The sequence below is a fragment of the Arvicanthis niloticus genome, chromosome 9 (genome assembly GCF_011762505.2).
Source record: "Arvicanthis niloticus isolate mArvNil1 chromosome 9, mArvNil1.pat.X, whole genome shotgun sequence".
Taxonomy (NCBI): domain Eukaryota; kingdom Metazoa; phylum Chordata; class Mammalia; order Rodentia; family Muridae; genus Arvicanthis; species Arvicanthis niloticus.
In genome coordinates, this window is record NC_047666.1 from 79,517,430 (window position 1) to 79,534,256 (window position 16,827).

A 16,827-nucleotide genomic window follows, 5' to 3' on the forward strand; every position below is an offset into this window, starting at 1 on the left:
CTGCTTGCTGGGTTTGCTTAGCTACCTTGGGATATCAACATGACAAACCTTACCTAGAACTGATACAGAATCTGCAATTGCTGTTAAAGACTGTTTTATAAAGACATTTTCTTCAGTTACTGCTAAAGAAATGTCTCCATATTTCAACAGTTGTCAGACTTCATATGCAACCTGTGGGAAGCAGGCCTTACTGGACCAGGAAGGAGGCAGTACAGGGAGACAGTTGCACTCTGGATATATTTACCAGCAAATGGCATAGAAGCCATGAAGCAGACATCAAGGCTGACCTCTAAATATTGGTTTGAATGACCTGAAAGCTGGAGAAAAGAAGGGGTGTTTGGGTGGGAATAAAACATTTGTGGGGTTGTTTTTGTTGCTCATTGTCTTCCTTTCCTTTACTTTTCTTTTGTGGGTGGGGTGGTCCAGGCTGGCCTCAGATTTGATTTGTAGCTGAGGCTTACCTGAGCTTAGACGCTCTTCTTCACCTGCTCAGGCTAGGGTAACAGGTGCTGCAGCAGCATATGCTTGGCTCATGCTGAGAGGTGCTGGAAACCAAACCCAGGCCTTTGTGCACACTGGCCTCTGAAGACACAATAGTAGGTTTTGAGTATTTTATTAGGCAGGCAAGCAGAGCTTCAAGCCCCTGTTTGATCTCTGAGTCTAGAGTTCCAAGTCATACATTTTTTTTTTTTTAAGGAATAATTCACTTAACCCAGCAGGTGCTATTTACTTGGTTAGAATCATGTGTCTTTTAAGGTTAGATTTGAACATATTGGTGATGACCCATGTGATTCAATGACTCATATAAGAAACAAATTCAAGCCCCAAACTCTGAATAAAAGGCTTTCCAGCTGCCCATGTTTTACCACACCACACACTGTGTCAACCAAGGACATTTCTGTCCTCTGCCCTTCCTTGAAGTTGCAGGCATTAAGGATGATAAAACTGGGCTTTGGGAGAAGATCTCACCTCTGCTAAGTGACAGAAGCTCAAACATGCAGGCCAACTGAACCCGACTGCAGAGATTGCTGGGAAGAAACCCAGAGTTTTAAGATGAGAGGAGAGTCAGAGATAAAGATCTCAGGTTTCCCTGACATCTCCAACTCAGAAAGACATGCTGAAGAATGTTTCAAACCAAAATTCAAATAAACAGCAAAGGGAAGAGAAGGTCTGTTGTCTTCGGCAACAGACCTGAGCAGGAATTGTAGAAGGTGCCATCATCACTGTGTGACTCCATGTCTCTCAAAATGTCTGAAAGTGTCACCTTGGAATGTAGCAAGTGTCCGGGTGGGAAACAAGTGTGAACCGTGAGTCCTCTGCTTTGTGTGTTATTGTTTATTAGTACAGGAAGTTTAATTTCTCCAATATGAATATTTTTCAGTGCATTAAAATATGAATACTGTGTTCCAGCCCTGAACTGGTGATGAGTCCAATATTTCTGTCATCAGAACTCAATGAACTGTCTCAGGATTGTCAGTCATCAGGACTCAGCGAGTGACTGTTAAAAGGCTGTCAGTCATCAGAAGTCCCGCCCTCATGACTCTGATGGACACTGGTTTCCTTCTGGAGTCATGAACTGCACCTTGGGCACCATGAGAGAAGAGTTATTTCTCCGGATGGAGTTGCTTCTCCTCATGGAGTTGTTTCTTCTCATGGAGTTGCGCTTCCTCAGAGAATTCTGGTGTGACAGTTCACTCTTTTGGAGGGTCTGAATCAGAATGGAAGGCTTCTCGTCTAGCTCCCGGGCACTGCATCTTGGCGCAGCCACCCTTACAGTATTACCAAATTTAGAGTAGTCCACAGAGTACACTCCCTCCTCCTCAGTCACAATTGATACGAAGCGGTGTCCCCACTGGATCTCCTCTGCAATGTAGGAGGTCCGCGCCTGCGTGGTGATGCCTGTGGTTTCCACCACGCCCTCGAGAATCACTATGACCTCCAGGTCTTGATTGGCAAGGTCGGTTGCTGAGATATCATACAGGGGGCTACGCTTATCAATCACATGGCAGATGATCAAAGGGGCCACTAGGAAGATATTATTGCTCTCGAGGGGATTATCGACAGGAATGTCCTGCTGATGGATAGGCACCACCTCCCCTTCTGGTGTTGTGGTTTTCTTGACCACCTGGATGCGCACTGAGGCGCTAATGATCATGCTCTTTCTCAGGTCACCCACCCGGAACATGAAGCATAGCTTGCCATTGCGGACAGCAATCACAGCATGGCGGCTGAAAATCAGCGTCTCTGCCCTTCTGTGAGCCTGCGCCGTTTTCATAAAGATGCAGCCCAACATGACCGCGTTGATGATCAGACCCACAATGTTCTGCAGAATCAAAACCGTGATGGCCAGAGGGCATTCCTCAGTCATCATTCTCCCTCCAAACCCAATGGTCACTTGAACCTCAATGGAGAAGAGAAACGCAGAAGTAAATGACCTGTAAGGAATGATATCAGATATAATGCCAGGTCAGCGTGTGGGTGGTGAAAAGAGCCCAGGAGGAGCCATGCCTGACACTACAGCCTAGTGATTCCGGAAAGACTAGTTTTAAATACAAGCATCCTCTCTGCGCCTGTCTCCCTCCCTCCCTAATCCCGCTACCTTCTGATATCCTCCTCTCCCCCTCCCTCCTCTTCATTTTCCATTTATATCTATATATGTACCTCCAGATTTGGGGATACGATTTCACTAATGTTTTCTAGATCATATACTGTGTTAAGACATTCATAAAATAAACAACTAAATATAAATTGTAGATATAATTTCATTTTTTAACAAAGCCTAACTTTCTGGAATTTTCTACCAGGTAGGTGTTTTTTATTTATCACCTAGTCGTGTTTGAGAGACTTGAGTCACATGGAAGCTACTGAGTACTGGCTGGATGTTTTATTATTTACTGCTTCTAGAATTATAGTCATTATCTAGTAATTGATTGTTCTGTAGACAAAATTTAGTATAACGGTAAAACACGGTATAAAACACGTCATCCAGAAAACAGTATTTTAATAAGGAGAATGTTTTTTTCCATTTGGAGAAGTTTTTCCTTGATTATCTTGTTTTCCATGTGACCCAGAAAACTTAGAAACTATTGAAGGAGATTCAAATGTCGATTAGTAAATGACTCTGTCAAGACTCTATGTATAATGACTACATCCGTGAGTCCTGTCAGATCTGGCCTGCTGTTCTCAAAGGAGCAAGGGAAAAGAGCCAACCAGAGTCAGGATTTTCTTGGGAAGGTGTTCTTTGTGGTTGCACGTCTCCTCCCCATCTTAGTGAATAGATAAGGGTTTGGAGGGCTCCTCCTGGATCTGAGTGAGTCTCAGAAAGTTGCCTGGGCAATTCTGCTTTATGTCTGGCTGGGAAGAATCACATTTTGTTATTAGCAAATTCTTCACCTGGCTGCATACCCAGTACTGCTGTGGCTTCTTCACAGCCCCTATTCCCAACACTCACCCCAATTCCACACTTCTTTGACTTCATAGAAGAGAAACCACACATTAGTCTGTCAAAATATTATCTATGAATGTCAGGCACAATGAGCAAACAAAACATTTGAACTTTGAGCACTCAATACACACTGCCCTGAGGCAGGAAGCCAGGAGAGTGTGTGAGCCCACACACATCCATCAGCTTTCAAGTGGAGGGTAGGAAAGGAACATTTTTTTCTCTGTTGTGGCTAAAACAGTTTGTGCAAAACTGTAAGAACTGCAGGAGTGATAGCAGGACTTTGTTTATCGCCTTTCTTGTTCTTTGACTATTTGTGTTTATTGTCTTGCTTGTTCCTTGACTATTTGCATCTATGGTATTGCTAGTTCCTCAACCTAGAATTGACCTTAATACTTGCATGTAATTAAAATGGTATAAAAGCAAATTGGGAAAAACAAAACTATAAGAACTGACTTCCGCCCTACCTACACACCTTGAGATATATAGCATGGGTTGAAAATACCACCAACAGTAGACAAGGGTCTCAGAAGAGGGCACACGTATAGCACTGAGCTCTAACAATGGATTATATGTTAGAGAAGAGGCCAATGTCTGTCTATGGCTTGGTAGATGGTTCATGAACTGTGTTTTTATATGGTTTATTTTAAAATGGAATTCAATTTCTCTATCCAGTATAAGAGTTAATCTTTTCTGGACACCTGTCTTGCTAAACAATCTCAAGTGAAAAAAAGTCTTCACTGGAGCAGGGCTGAGGGCGGGGCATCAGCTGAATGATAATAAGAAAAGTAACATAGTTTCTATTTTCTGACTCACGTGGGAAAGTCATCTGTGCAAAGGAGAAAGTGAGCCACCCTAAAGTGAGAGCAATTAAGCGATGTTGGAAATACTGGTGGACAGTGGCTGAGGAAAAAAAGGTGCTTCCAAATTTGATGATTTGCCTGGCACTGAATTTATAAAAGAAACGAAAACACAAACAATTAGACATGCTGCCCATCTTTAAAGTTCTCTAGGAAGAGAATAAACCTTTGTGATAAGAAGTGAGATTTAAAAGCTGGCACTGTTATGTTGATAAAGTCATCTTTGCTTCACTGTAACATTGACACCATTTCTCACGGCTCAACACCATTAGGGATGCATCTAGGAGATAAATATTCTTCAGAATATCTTGTTTGGATAAGAAGTAACAAGAAGCAGATTTTAGGAACCAGTGAATGCTATAAAATTCTCTTCCTAGAAAATGTCCTAGAAAGAATAATCTCTTGATGATATACATTTAAAGTTACTAGATTATTTTTCATGAATAGTGACAATAGATCGTGAGTAGAATTAGTTTATTTTCAAGGTTGTCATGATCATTTTTTTTCTACTTCTCTTTGTCAGGGCCTTTTTCCTTCCTGTTTACTGGACGCTTGTTTAAATGTGAATACCCTCCCCAGCCATATCAAAAGCAGTAAGTCACTGAGAGATACAGTATTAAATAGCATATTAACTTCAAATCTCTTAAACACATTTGAAATGTTTAAACACAAAGAGGCCTTTGTTCTCTGTGTCCCTGATTGCCTGCTCACCTGGGCTTCTTATTCATATTGTTTTTGAGCCAAAAGCTTGAGAAAAGAAAGTTCTATCTGCCCAGTGGTAAAGCCCTAAATCAATCAAGTACATTGCTCTCTTGCAAAATCTGAGCTGGAATCTGTGTGTGGTCTAAGGTGACCTCGCTCCTTGGCATGATGGCCTGGCAGTTACTTGACCAAGTGGAAGAGTGAGTAAGATCATGAGACGCTTTGCCTCCAGCTGTGCCATGCTCCGCTACTTTTATAGAGTTCAGGACCACTGAAAGTCTCATTCTTAACAGTTTCCTGGCTGGATGATGCTTCTTCAGTCTCTCTGCTTTATGAATTATGTGAATTTGGAATATGACTCAGAAAATACCCTGTGTTATTACTGTTTTATTTTTATTTTTTATTTGTATTATTTTCACAATTGGTATAAATTATGTCTCCACCCAAAGAAACAAATTAAAGAAGTTGCCCCATTGCAATGTTTGGGGCCTCATTGGAATACAAAAGAGAGCAATGGGAACCAAGTGCAGGTTAGCTGTCTTTGAAACATCCCTAAATGCAGAAGTCAAATTTAGGTCTTGTTTCTGATCTGTGGAAGCATTGGAAGGAGACTTCAGTCTGCACTTGCTGTTACTCAGCCCCCTTTGTGAAAACCTGGACTAATTTTCACTAAGACTGTCTCTTCTAAATTTTAGAATAAGCTTTAATTTTTAAATCTAAAACAATCTGTCAGAAATGCTAAAATAAACTTAATAAAGAAGGGCTTTTATTTATTTCAATTATTTCAGTTTTAGTGTATTTTAAAATTAAGAATGCTTTCCAGAAAAAAATGTTTCTTGTATTTGCACAATGCTTTTGATTGACTGGAGATACATTCTGGTGCACATTGGGCATCCTTGTGGTAAGAATGAACTGTGGTTTTGGGAAGTCAGGAATTCTTTGAACCCATCCAAGGTTAGCACAAAGAGGCAATCGCACGTTTTCAGAAACCTACCCATAAAACTACATTTACAAAGACTTTAATGTGCTAGCCTCATCCACGCATCTCATATTTGCTTTTTGTTTTTGAATTGTCCAATGAAAACCCTTTATTTCACAATTGACTAGATGAAAGAGCATTTTATTTCTACATTGATGGTAACCGCTGCCTCACCCCATTTCATTCCTACCTGACATTGGTCACACAGACAGTGGACTCCAGGCCACTCTTTTCCAGGGTGCTTTTCTCCATGTAAGCATAGATGTCCCCGTGGGCGAAGGCCACCAGCCACCACATGATAGCGAAGAGCAGCCAGCTGCAGAGGAAGGACATGGTGAAGATGACCAGCGTGTGACGCCACTTTAGGTCCACTAAGGTGGTGAAGATGTCCTGCAGGAAGCGACCTTGCTCTCGGATGTTCTTGTGCGCCAGGTTGCAGGCTCCGCTCTTGGCGATGAAGCGGGCTTTGGGGAGGCGGTCTCGTATGCGCGGCTTGCGCAGGTTCTCCGCTGCGATGCGCGCCAGCACGTACTCCTCCGGGATGATGCTCTTCCTGGCCAGCATCTTCCTTGCACCATAGCCCGCCTATGCACCTGCACGAACCTGTGGCTCCTTGCCTCCACACGTGTCCTCCTAGACTACAGAAACGCTTATTTAGAACTGTCAACTTCATTTTCTCTTCTCAGGTATTTGTACAAAGAGATGCTGCTTTACACACATACTGAATTAAAGACGTGATCTACACGAACGAGACCTAATTTGTGTCTGAGGTCTGGGATCCCAGAGAAAACTTTTGATCAGAACCAGAAGAATCTTCTCATCTTCCTATTCTCATTCATTCATTCATTCTCTCTCTCTCTCTCTCTCTCTCTCTCTCTCTCTTCTCTCTCTCTCTCTCTCTCTCTCTCTCTCTCTCTCTCTCTCTCTCTCTCTCTCTATCTCTCTCTCTCTCTCCTTATCACCCTGATTAAGCATTTTCTCTATATACAGAAAGACTCGGAGAGAATCCTCTTGTGTCTCGGGATTAGTTAGGGCAAGGATACCTACAAAAACCGCTGAGGGAAAAAAATTAAAGCCAGCTGGGTTCACCATCTACTTGCTAAACTATTTAGATAAAGTATCAAGGTTAAAAGTAAAGATGGCGGGATTCTTATTTTTAGTAGCAGCGAAGAAACTGCTTCCTGCTCATTAAGAAAATATTAACTGTGATTAACAAGGTACCAAACAATGCGTTTTCAAACTTGAAAATGATTGATTTTAAATTGGAAGGATTTAACGAGATGCGTTTTAAAAGGCAACGCAGCCTCCCCTCCTCCCCCCTCCCTCTGGACCTATCATACTATATCCTGGAAACTAACTTGCGACATGGGGAATCAGAGACCCTGCTGAGGACTGCAGTGGAGTTGTAAAGCTTGAGCCGAGCTGGGTACACCTTGGCTGTTTGGCTTTTGGCTGGGCTGTAGCCGGCTTCCCCTGTTCTCCCCGGAAGGCACAATGCAACTTACAGACTCGGGGTTGTGCCCCGGCGGCGGCTGGAGCTCCGCACAGGGCGGGCTGGTCCCTGGCTCTCACATCCCGGGAGCAGGGGCCTCCCAAAGTGCAGATCCGGGGGACGTTGGTCCTCCAGAACTGAGTTAAAACTCTAGAAGGTGCAATCCACAACGCACGCCGGGGAGGAGGGCTGGAGGATGAGGGATGGGTTTGTCTTTTCTCCTCCTGCTGATGGGCAGTGGGGAGGGCGGGGTAGGAGTTGGGGATAGTGATGCTAGTGGCAGTGCTCCTCCAGCTCCTCAGCCGCCTAGCTGGGGCCAGACCTCCGAGCGAGCCGTGGAGGTTGAGGCCAGTCCGGGGGAGACAGGGAGCCGGCCAGAAGGGAGGGACCACTGGGGGAGGAGGCACCAGCCAGCTCGGTTCCCAGTAGCCCGGACTCTGCTGCCAGACAGGCACACACGTCTTTAAAAGGCTTGCTGCTCAGAGAACTTTGTGAGCCCAAGTTCACTGACGCAAAGAGATTTTAATTTATTATTTTTTAAGTGTAACTTGGGGCTATCACTGGGTTACTTCAGATGGAATAAAACCAGATGGAGAGAGTGTAGGTGTTTTGGGTGGGGTGAGTGTGGGGTGAGTGTGGGGTCCCTGAGCTTGTAGATCTATTCACGCTAGAATATAGAAGGGGTGGGAGGGCTAAAATCCTTTCAAATAATGATTTCACCAACTAAGACCTGTTTTCAGGAACTTAAAGACACACAAAGAAACAAAAATGAAAACAAAAATAGAGAATAACATCAAAAATCCCATCAATAGTCTCTTCCAATAAAGAGAATTTACACCCAGCAGAACGTCTGTCCACAGCCCAGCACCGCACTTGCCTTGGGGCGGGCAAGCACAGTCAGGGCTCGTATGTCTCGTAGCCACAAGCCTCTCCCTTGTCTAGATTTGCAGAATGATATGCCTGCTCATTTGCGCACAAGAGAGATTATACAGTAAATGTCTTTCTATAGCTTTTGAGAAGGAGCCACGGGGGACAAATGTGCTTTCTCCAGCAGGTCAAGCCTCTGTTTTTGGCACTTGTATTAATGGAAACTTTAATTCTTGGAAATTTTATGTGTTTTCCGAGACTTGAGGGTCGAGAGTATACGAAGTATAAACAACATGTTCATTTACTAGAAAGACCTAAAATTAGTCTTTAATGAAGGAAAATGAGGAGCCCCTCTCCCTTCCTTTTTCCACTGTGGGTAGACCTGTTTAACCCCTTACATGCTGGAGGTACTGTCCTGTCTGTCTTTTCATTTCTTTTGTTTTCTGCAGTAATTCATGTTGTGGCCAGATGGCAGCCACATAGACGTCATTTGTGTTGTGAATTCCGCCACTGAAGTGCAGTTTGAAGTGCACCTTGCTGTGCAGTTTACTGTCTATTAATTTAACAGCAAAAACATTAAACTTTTTTCAGAAGACAGGATGTCATATGTTCTGGGCTGGCCTCAAACTTGCAGGGTGGCCAGCCTATGGTAACCTTGGACTTCTGACCGTCCTGCCTGTGTCTTCCTTGTCCTAGGAGTGCAGGTGTGTATCATCACGTCTGGTTTTTGTTTTGTTTTGTTTTTTAAGAGCTTGTGCGTGCTAGACAAGCACTCCACCAACTGAGCTCCACCTCTCCTCCTCTCTCTTATGTGATTTTATCGTTGTCCTTTGAAATAGTGCGTTGTTGTGTAACCCAGGCCAGCTTATAGTTTACTATATAGCCAAGACACAGCTCAAATTCAAGGCAGTCCTCCTGAGCCAACCTCCTGAGTGCTGGGATTAAAGAGTCAATGTACTATGCCTGGTTATTAAACATCTAGTTTGTGTTTAGATAGCCAGGGTTATATAAATATGTGTCAGTGTTGCTGATCTTACGGGACAGTGATCGTAGAGATGTGATACTGCTAAGATCTGACACAATGATGGATGTAATTAAAAAGGAAAGGAGGGCCTGGAGAGACGGTTCAGCAGTTAAGAGCACTGGCTGCTCTTCCAGAGGACTTGGGTTCAATTCCCAGCACCTACAGGGTGGCTCACAACCTTCTATAACTCCACTTCCAGGGGATCCAATATCCACTTCTTACCTCTGTAGGCATCAGGGATGCACTGGGTGCTCCGACGTTCATACAGGCCAAAAAAAAAAATGTTAAATAAAAAAAATACAAAGAGTTCCATGATAATTCAGTTCAAAGCAGTGAAGGCTCAGATACTAGGAGGATATTTGTGAATTGTTTGGTATCCAATCTATTAGTTGAAAAACTTGATCTATTTGGAGCACATTGAAAAGTAGGGGAAAAAAGATATTTCATAGACAAGCAGAGAACTGCGAAATGTGGGCAAGAGCCTTGGCATAGCAGAAATGAATCTAACCAGCATCCAGGAAGCGCCCCCCCCCCCCATAAACCAACAGGCGACAGGCTGAGCGTGATGCTCCTTGCACAGCCCAGCAACATAGTTCTTAGCAACATAATTGCCAATGTCAAGTGAGTATCCTCCAGGTTCTTTGTAGGCATTGCAAGCTATTATTTACAAATAGAGTTTGGTGGCTGGGTTTAATTGTTAAATTGACTGGATTTAGAAACACCTAGGAGACACATCTGTGGCTGTGTTTGTGAGCCAAGGAGGAAAGACTCATCCAGAGGATAGACGGTATCTTAGCAGTTGGGGATCCAGACTGAGCAAAGAAAGAAGAAAGGAGAAAGGGAACTGAGTTCCAGCACCCATGTCTTCTGCTTCCTGGCTGCAGGTGCAGTGTGGGCCACTGCCTGGAACTCCTGCCGCCGCCGCTGTGCCTTCCCTCCATGAAGGGCTGTGTTCCATAATACCAACTTCTCCCTCCACACAGTGTCCCTCAGGTATTTTATCTCAGCAACAAGAGAAAGAATGAATACAAGGAAGTTCTTGAAGTCCCTACTCTCTAAAGAAATAAAGTTTGTCAGGTGCTTTCAGACACAGGTGTGTGTGTGTGTGTGTGTGTGTGTGTGTGTGTGTGTGTGTGTGGCTGGTGGTGTCTTTCTCAACTGTCTGCTGTTTTGATTACCAAATAGAGATTGGAGAGGCCCCGAAAAGGACTTCTGAGATGCAGGGTGGGGTCTTTGTGTTTGATGACTTTGACCTGACTTGTAAGCTTTTAGGCATCAGAACTTAGAAAAATCTTCCAGATGACAGCTGGAGAACTCATGTCAATAGCAGGGATGACAGTTGGCCTAATTTTTTGGTGTGCTTCTTTATTCATGTCCTCATCTAAACCATTTGGGAACATATTGCTTTGGAATCGGCTTAATAAAACATTACATAAACTAGTAATCAAAAGAGCATGTTAGAAACTCACTTTCAAAGTGTTATCATCAATTGAGAATGACAGTTTAACTCTTCACAGTTTTCTCTTTCATGAAGTTCAGAAAATATTTTTTTTTCAGCTAGGTGTGTGTGTGTGTGTGTGTGTGTCTGTCTGTCTGTCTGTCTGTTTGTGTGGCTGTGTGTGACTGTGTGGTGTATACACATACATAATAAGTATTTCGCTTCTTTTAATTAGGTCATTTATCTTGTCAAAGCGATCCATCAGAATTGCAAATTAAAAGAACTCACCTCCAACTTGTGCATTCAACTCAAGACGGAGTGGGAGTCAAAAAGCCATGATGGGAAGTGGTTAATGAAAATCAATCCCTTTTAATTATATCTAAGTGGATAAAAGAAACTCTGCTCTTTCCTAGCAAGCAAGAAAAAATATTATGAAACATAAGTGCTTATGAACAATCAGCCTCAGTCAGGATGTTGGCCTTCAACTATGAAGACTAAAATTCAATACTCATGTAAAAATCGAAGCTGTCCTGGGCTATATGTAACCCTAGCACTGCAGAGGTAAGAAACCCTGGAGTTCATTGATCAGCTAGCCTAATCTACCCTAATCTGAGAGCTTCAGGCCAGTGAGTGAGTGGTTCTCAAAAAACAATGTGAGCTCCACCTGAGGAAGATATGTGTGGCAAACCTTGTATATACAGGTACCCCCCAGAACCCATATGGTGGTGAGCAGTTCAGGGAATGCAAAGACTCTTGGGTAGGCTTTACATAGGAAATAGCTTGACATGCTTGAAGACGACCAACAAGAGCAGTGTGGTTAACTGAGGTGAGGAAGGGTGGAGAAGACAGAGATAAGATGCATCAGTGGTCCATCCAGCCCTTCACTTACCTAGTAAGGACCAAGGGTCTGACAGTGACGAGGCTGTGACAACCATCCAGTGAGAACTGGCTTATCTTTCTTGTGTTATTTACAAGTTTAGAGCACAGTAAAATAACCTACCTAAATTAACACGCTTAGTGAGTGAAAAGGTACTGCAAGCTCAGAATGTCTGTTCTCGTGTCCGGTGTTTTCCCACTGTGTACTCTTTCTGAGGGACAGTTTTCTGTCCATGGTCCAGCTGCATGAAAAAAAAAATGCCTGGGGATGTGGTTTTATGCTCCTCTGAGGTTTTGCTGGGCAAAGATAGAACATGAATAAAATCCTTGACCACAAGTTAAAATGTCTGTAATGAGAAGGCATAAATTCTTTCAATAAGATGAAACAAAAACACACTATCCCAGAGATATGAGAAGCCTCAGACTTATGAGGAGAGTGTTGTGCTTTGGATTCAGTCTGTATGTGTCCTGCAAGAGTTTCTGGGGCCCAAAGCTGGCCTCGTATGGGACAGTGTGAGAGATAGTGAAATACTTTGTGTGTGTATGTGTCGTGCTTATGTTGTGTGTGTACACATATATGTGCAGGTGCACATGTACATGGGTATGCATGTGACTGGAGATCAGAAGTTAATTTCAGGTGTTGTTTCTCAGACTCAATTCACCTCATTTTTTTTTTTTTTTTGAGATCCATCTCTCAATGGTCTGGAGCTGACCAATTCGGCTAGACTAGCTGACAAGCAAAGTCCAAGGATCCTTCAATCTTTGCTTCCTCAGCACCATGATTGCAGCCTGGCCTTTTAGCCGGACACTGGGACATCTGACACAATCTGCATCACATTTTCACCAACTGAGTCATCTCCCTAGGCTCTGAGAGAATGGAAATTTTAAGAGGTGAGTAAGTCATGCAGACATAGCCCTCAGAAGTTATTAATGTTGGTCATTGTTCTTAAAACTTTTATGACTGCATATTCATTGTACAAAGAGATGGGTCTCACAATGGCATATTCACTCTCATCTCTCATATGTTTTGACCATATTGCCCTCTCTCTATGCCCCTGTTTTCTGGGTGAGAGAGCAGGTGGTATTTGTTTTCCTAACTCTGTTTTATTTCACTCAGTATGAAATCTCATTTTTACCCATTTCTCCCTCTGTAGGACCGGAGAAAATTTCATCTTGTGTGTACACTATGTCCATCCATCTGCTGACAGACACAAGGCCAATCTTGAGGAATAAGTTAGCTCCCAAGGGAGCAGGTTGTTACGTCTGAATCACTGGCTTCCTGTTCCATGTGATCTCTGGCACTCCTTGCTCCCTTCCGTGAAGTCCTCTCCACACATGAGGGCAGGAAGTAAACTCCAGCTTCTCCTTTCAGTCACTAAACCAAATAAAGCCAAATAAACCTCCTCTCCTTATAAAGTATCTAATCTTATGTGTTTTGCTATAAGAACAGAAGAAGATGGACGCACTCAGAGGCAGGACAAGTTATGCTGCATACAGTGCCGAGGATAGTGCCTACTCTGTGATATGCACTTATTAGGAGCTCTCACTAGTATGGGAGGGTTGGTTTTGACCAAGAAGTCAGAGCAAGAGGTGATCACAAGAAGAGGGGAGATATAGCCCCCAGATTACCTTACTTATTACCCAGCTCGCTTCCTAACCTAAAATAAGGGATCCATGTCATCCTTATCAGAGCTGAGTGTTAATTCTGAGACCTTACTAACCTTCAGAGTATGGTACATAATCAGTATAGTCATATTGGTGTCTGTTCAGCTCTTAAATCTGGCTGATACCAGATAATGAAAGGGAACCAACCAACACACTATTGCTGCAACAAGAATTCAGGTAGCCTACATCTGTTTTACTGGAATTGTTGAGTGTCATCAAGAGAAAAGTGACTCCTTCTACAAAGGAGAGAGTATCTGGGAGCCTTTTCTACAACGAAGCTATAAAATTCTAGTTCTGAATAAAACAGACAACCACCATCCTCAAGATATGAGGAATAGATGCTGTTAGCTGCTGGTTCAGGACCTGAAGTTGTTGGGGGTGGGGGGAGAGACAGAGACAGACAGAGACACAGAGACAGACAGATAGAGACAGAGACAAACAGACAGACACAGAGACAGAGAGTGAGAGAGTGAGATAGAGGAAGAGTGAGATAGAGGAAGAGAGAGAGAGAGAGAGAGAGAGAGAGAGAGAGAGAGAGAGAGAGAGAGAGAGAGAGAACCCAGTCTCTGCTCTATTGCTGAGTGCTTAGGAAGAGATTTCCAAAGATGTCCTGCTCTATCCTGTGCTTTGAAAGGTCCCTGTGTTTTGCAAACTCAGTGACTCATGCAGTGCTTGGAAAGAAAAACCTGACATTTCCCAGAGCTCTTTGTTGAGTGGTTGCTTTTTACCACCTTTCAAAAACTGCCAGCTGCAGAGGGATTATAAAGGTTGAAAATTTCCTACCTCATCCTCGAAATGTCCCCCAATTCTAGTTGTTCTTCCCCCCCACCCCATCTGATCCAGCCTGTTCCCAACCCCACCTGCCCCCAGTCCACCTACAAAATCTATTCTTCCCAGGGAGATCCTTGCAGCCCCTTCCACCCCTCCTTGTTACTTAGCCTCTCTGGGTCTGTGGACCTTAGCATGATTGTCTTTTACTTTACAAAATTGAGTGCATACCATGTTTGTTTTTCTGGGTCTGGGTTGCCTCACTCAGGATGATATTTTATAGATCCATACATTTGTCTGCAGATTTCATGATGTTTTTAACAGCTGAGTAGTATCCGATTGTATAACTGTACCATGTTATCCATTCTTCAGTTGAGGACATCTAGTCTGCTTTCAATTTCTTGCTGTGATGAATACAACTGCCATGAACATAGTTGAGAAAGTATTCTTGTGGGCTGGTAGAACATCTTTTGGATATATTCCCTGGAGTGGTATAGCTGGGTTTCGAGGCAGATGGATTTCGAATTTTCTGAGAAAATGCTGTATCGGGGAAATGCCATATAGTGACTATATAAGTTTGCTCTCTCAACCAGCAGTAAAGGGGTACCCCTTGCTACCCATCTTCACCAGCATGAGCTGTCACTTTTGTTTTTGATTTTAGCCATCTGACAGGTGTAAGATGGAATCTCAAAGTCATTTTGATTTTCATTTCCCTGGTGGCTAATGATATTGAACATTTCTTTAAGTGTTTCTCAGCCATTTGAGGTTTTTTTTTTTTTTTGAATTCTGTTCATATTTGTCCCCATTTTAAATTGGATCATTTTATTGATGTCTTGTTTCTTGAGTTATTTATATATCTTTTGGAAATTAGCCTTCTGTCAGACGTGGAATTCTGTGAACCTAGTGCAGTGGAAACGCCCTGGGCTTTATGAGAGTGATCCTACCAGAGACTCCTTGTAATCGTGGGACAAGGAGCCCGAACCAATCATCTGTAACCAGGTGAGGCCTCAAGTGGAGGGATTGGGACACCAACCCAGCCACAAAACCTTCATCCTACAGTTTTTCCTTCCTGCAGAATGTTCTGGCCTGGCAGAATCATCATCAAAGAAACCAGAGCGACTTCATCCAGCAACTGAGTGCAGATGCACTCATTAGGTGGACTCACGGGGGGGGGGGGGGGGGTCCAAGAGACCAGGGAGCCTGTAGGGGTCTAACCTAACTCCTTGGCATATACACTATGGATGAGTAGCTTGGTGTTCTTTTGGAAATCCTAACAGTGGGAGTGAGGTGTTCTTTTGCCTACTTATGGGGGGACGTTTTCCTCCTACTGGGTTACTTTGTGTAGCCTTGATGTGATACACGCCTGGTTTTATTGTAGCTTGTTCTTTTAAAAAAAATTTGAAAAATTTAAAGCGACTTTTAGATTTAAGCCCGAGGAAGCTGGAGGGTTTCTTTTCTATCATTAAAGCAGTGGTCTTACTTCAGGTAAAGATTACCTGAGCCAAAACCTTTTCACAGGGTCAGTTTTTCTTTTTTCCTAAACAGGTTCACACTGGAATTAAGTACTTGGAACTTGTTTCTAACTTAAAATATCATAAAGCTTATTTATTTTCAGAAAAAAAGGAATATAACCGCTGCCAATCCACAGACGCTTTCTATGCATTTGAATGGGATCTTCTCTTTTATTTCTAAAACAAATGAGTGAATATGAAACTTTCAGGTAAAGTACTGATTAAGTTCACAGAGCCTTATGGGGGAGAAAGATTTGTAGGGATGGTGCTGGGAGTATAGCTTAGTGGTAGAGCAGTTGCTTAGCCTATGTGAGGCCATAGGTCCAAATCTTAGCACTGTGCTAAAAACTCAATTCTGCTACTTCCTTTGGAGGCTAAGCATCACATCCTTGAACATATCTGCCTCTTCTTGACAGCTTCCTAGCTCTTTCTCCCTTTGCTTTACTTGTTGAGCTGTGTGCATATGGAATCCCAATATAACATATGATGTAAATACATATTTTGCCTTGGTAGACTCTTCCAGATCCTAAATCAGCTATGTCACTTCTCTTCCTTCCACTGGTACCTTGCCCACTTTCTTGGTAGGTAGTTATTATTGCTTGTGTTTCTGATGAAATGTGTTGAGCACATTTTTATAAATTCAACAACAAACACTCATGCTTTTAAAACCCCCCCTTAGAGGTTATTATTTGTGTTAGTTCTTATGCTAACATTTTCAGCTATTTATATATTTTTATTAATTATTTGAGAATTTCATACATGAAATTTTGTTTATATTCACCTCTATTCTCTAACTCCGAGATCCACACCCTCATTCCACACCCATTCAACTTTGTGTCCTCATTTGTTCCTTCTTTGTTTCTTTCTTTCTGTTTCTTTGTTTCTTCCTCCCTCCCTCCCTCCCTTCCTTCCTTCCTTCCTTTCTTCCTTCCTTCCTTTCTTTTTATTTCATTGTTTCTTTGTTTCTTTCTTGCTTGCTTTCTTTGTTTCTTTCTTTCTTTCTGTTTTTTTTTTTTTTTTTAAAGCCAATTTAATCCAGTTAGAGCTACCTATAAACTCTTGGCTATGTCGTCATCTACTATTGTGGCTGAATTACCACGAGCCATACTGTTGATGAAAAATAACTTTTCTGCAGCATTTATCAGTTATCAAATGCCATCTTAGTTAGGGGTAGGAAGAAGATGCTCACTCTTCCCCTTGACA

The 16,827-nt window shown here is 42.8% G+C and overlaps 1 protein-coding gene across 2 annotated transcripts; it reads right to left on the reverse strand.

Moving 5' to 3' along the window:
- Nucleotides 1-597: 597 nt before the first annotated feature.
- Nucleotides 598-7,653, reverse strand: Kcnj8 (potassium inwardly rectifying channel subfamily J member 8). 2 transcript variants are annotated; one of them, XM_034511804.2, is made up of 3 exons: nucleotides 7,489-7,653; nucleotides 6,174-6,621; nucleotides 598-2,435 (listed from the first exon to the last, which is right to left on the reverse strand). In XM_034511804.2, exons 2-3 carry the CDS (start codon nucleotides 6,545-6,547, stop codon nucleotides 1,535-1,537), a joined length of 1,275 nt encoding a protein of 424 aa, XP_034367695.1. In that variant the 5' UTR covers nucleotides 6,548-6,621; nucleotides 7,489-7,653; the 3' UTR covers nucleotides 598-1,534. The 2 variants fall into 2 exon arrangements, with proteins under 2 accessions (XP_034367695.1, XP_076796907.1); XM_076940792.1 differs by having other exon boundaries at nucleotides 1,386-2,435; nucleotides 6,174-6,616; nucleotides 7,489-7,633.
- Between the last annotated feature and the right edge of the window lie 9,174 nt (nucleotides 7,654-16,827).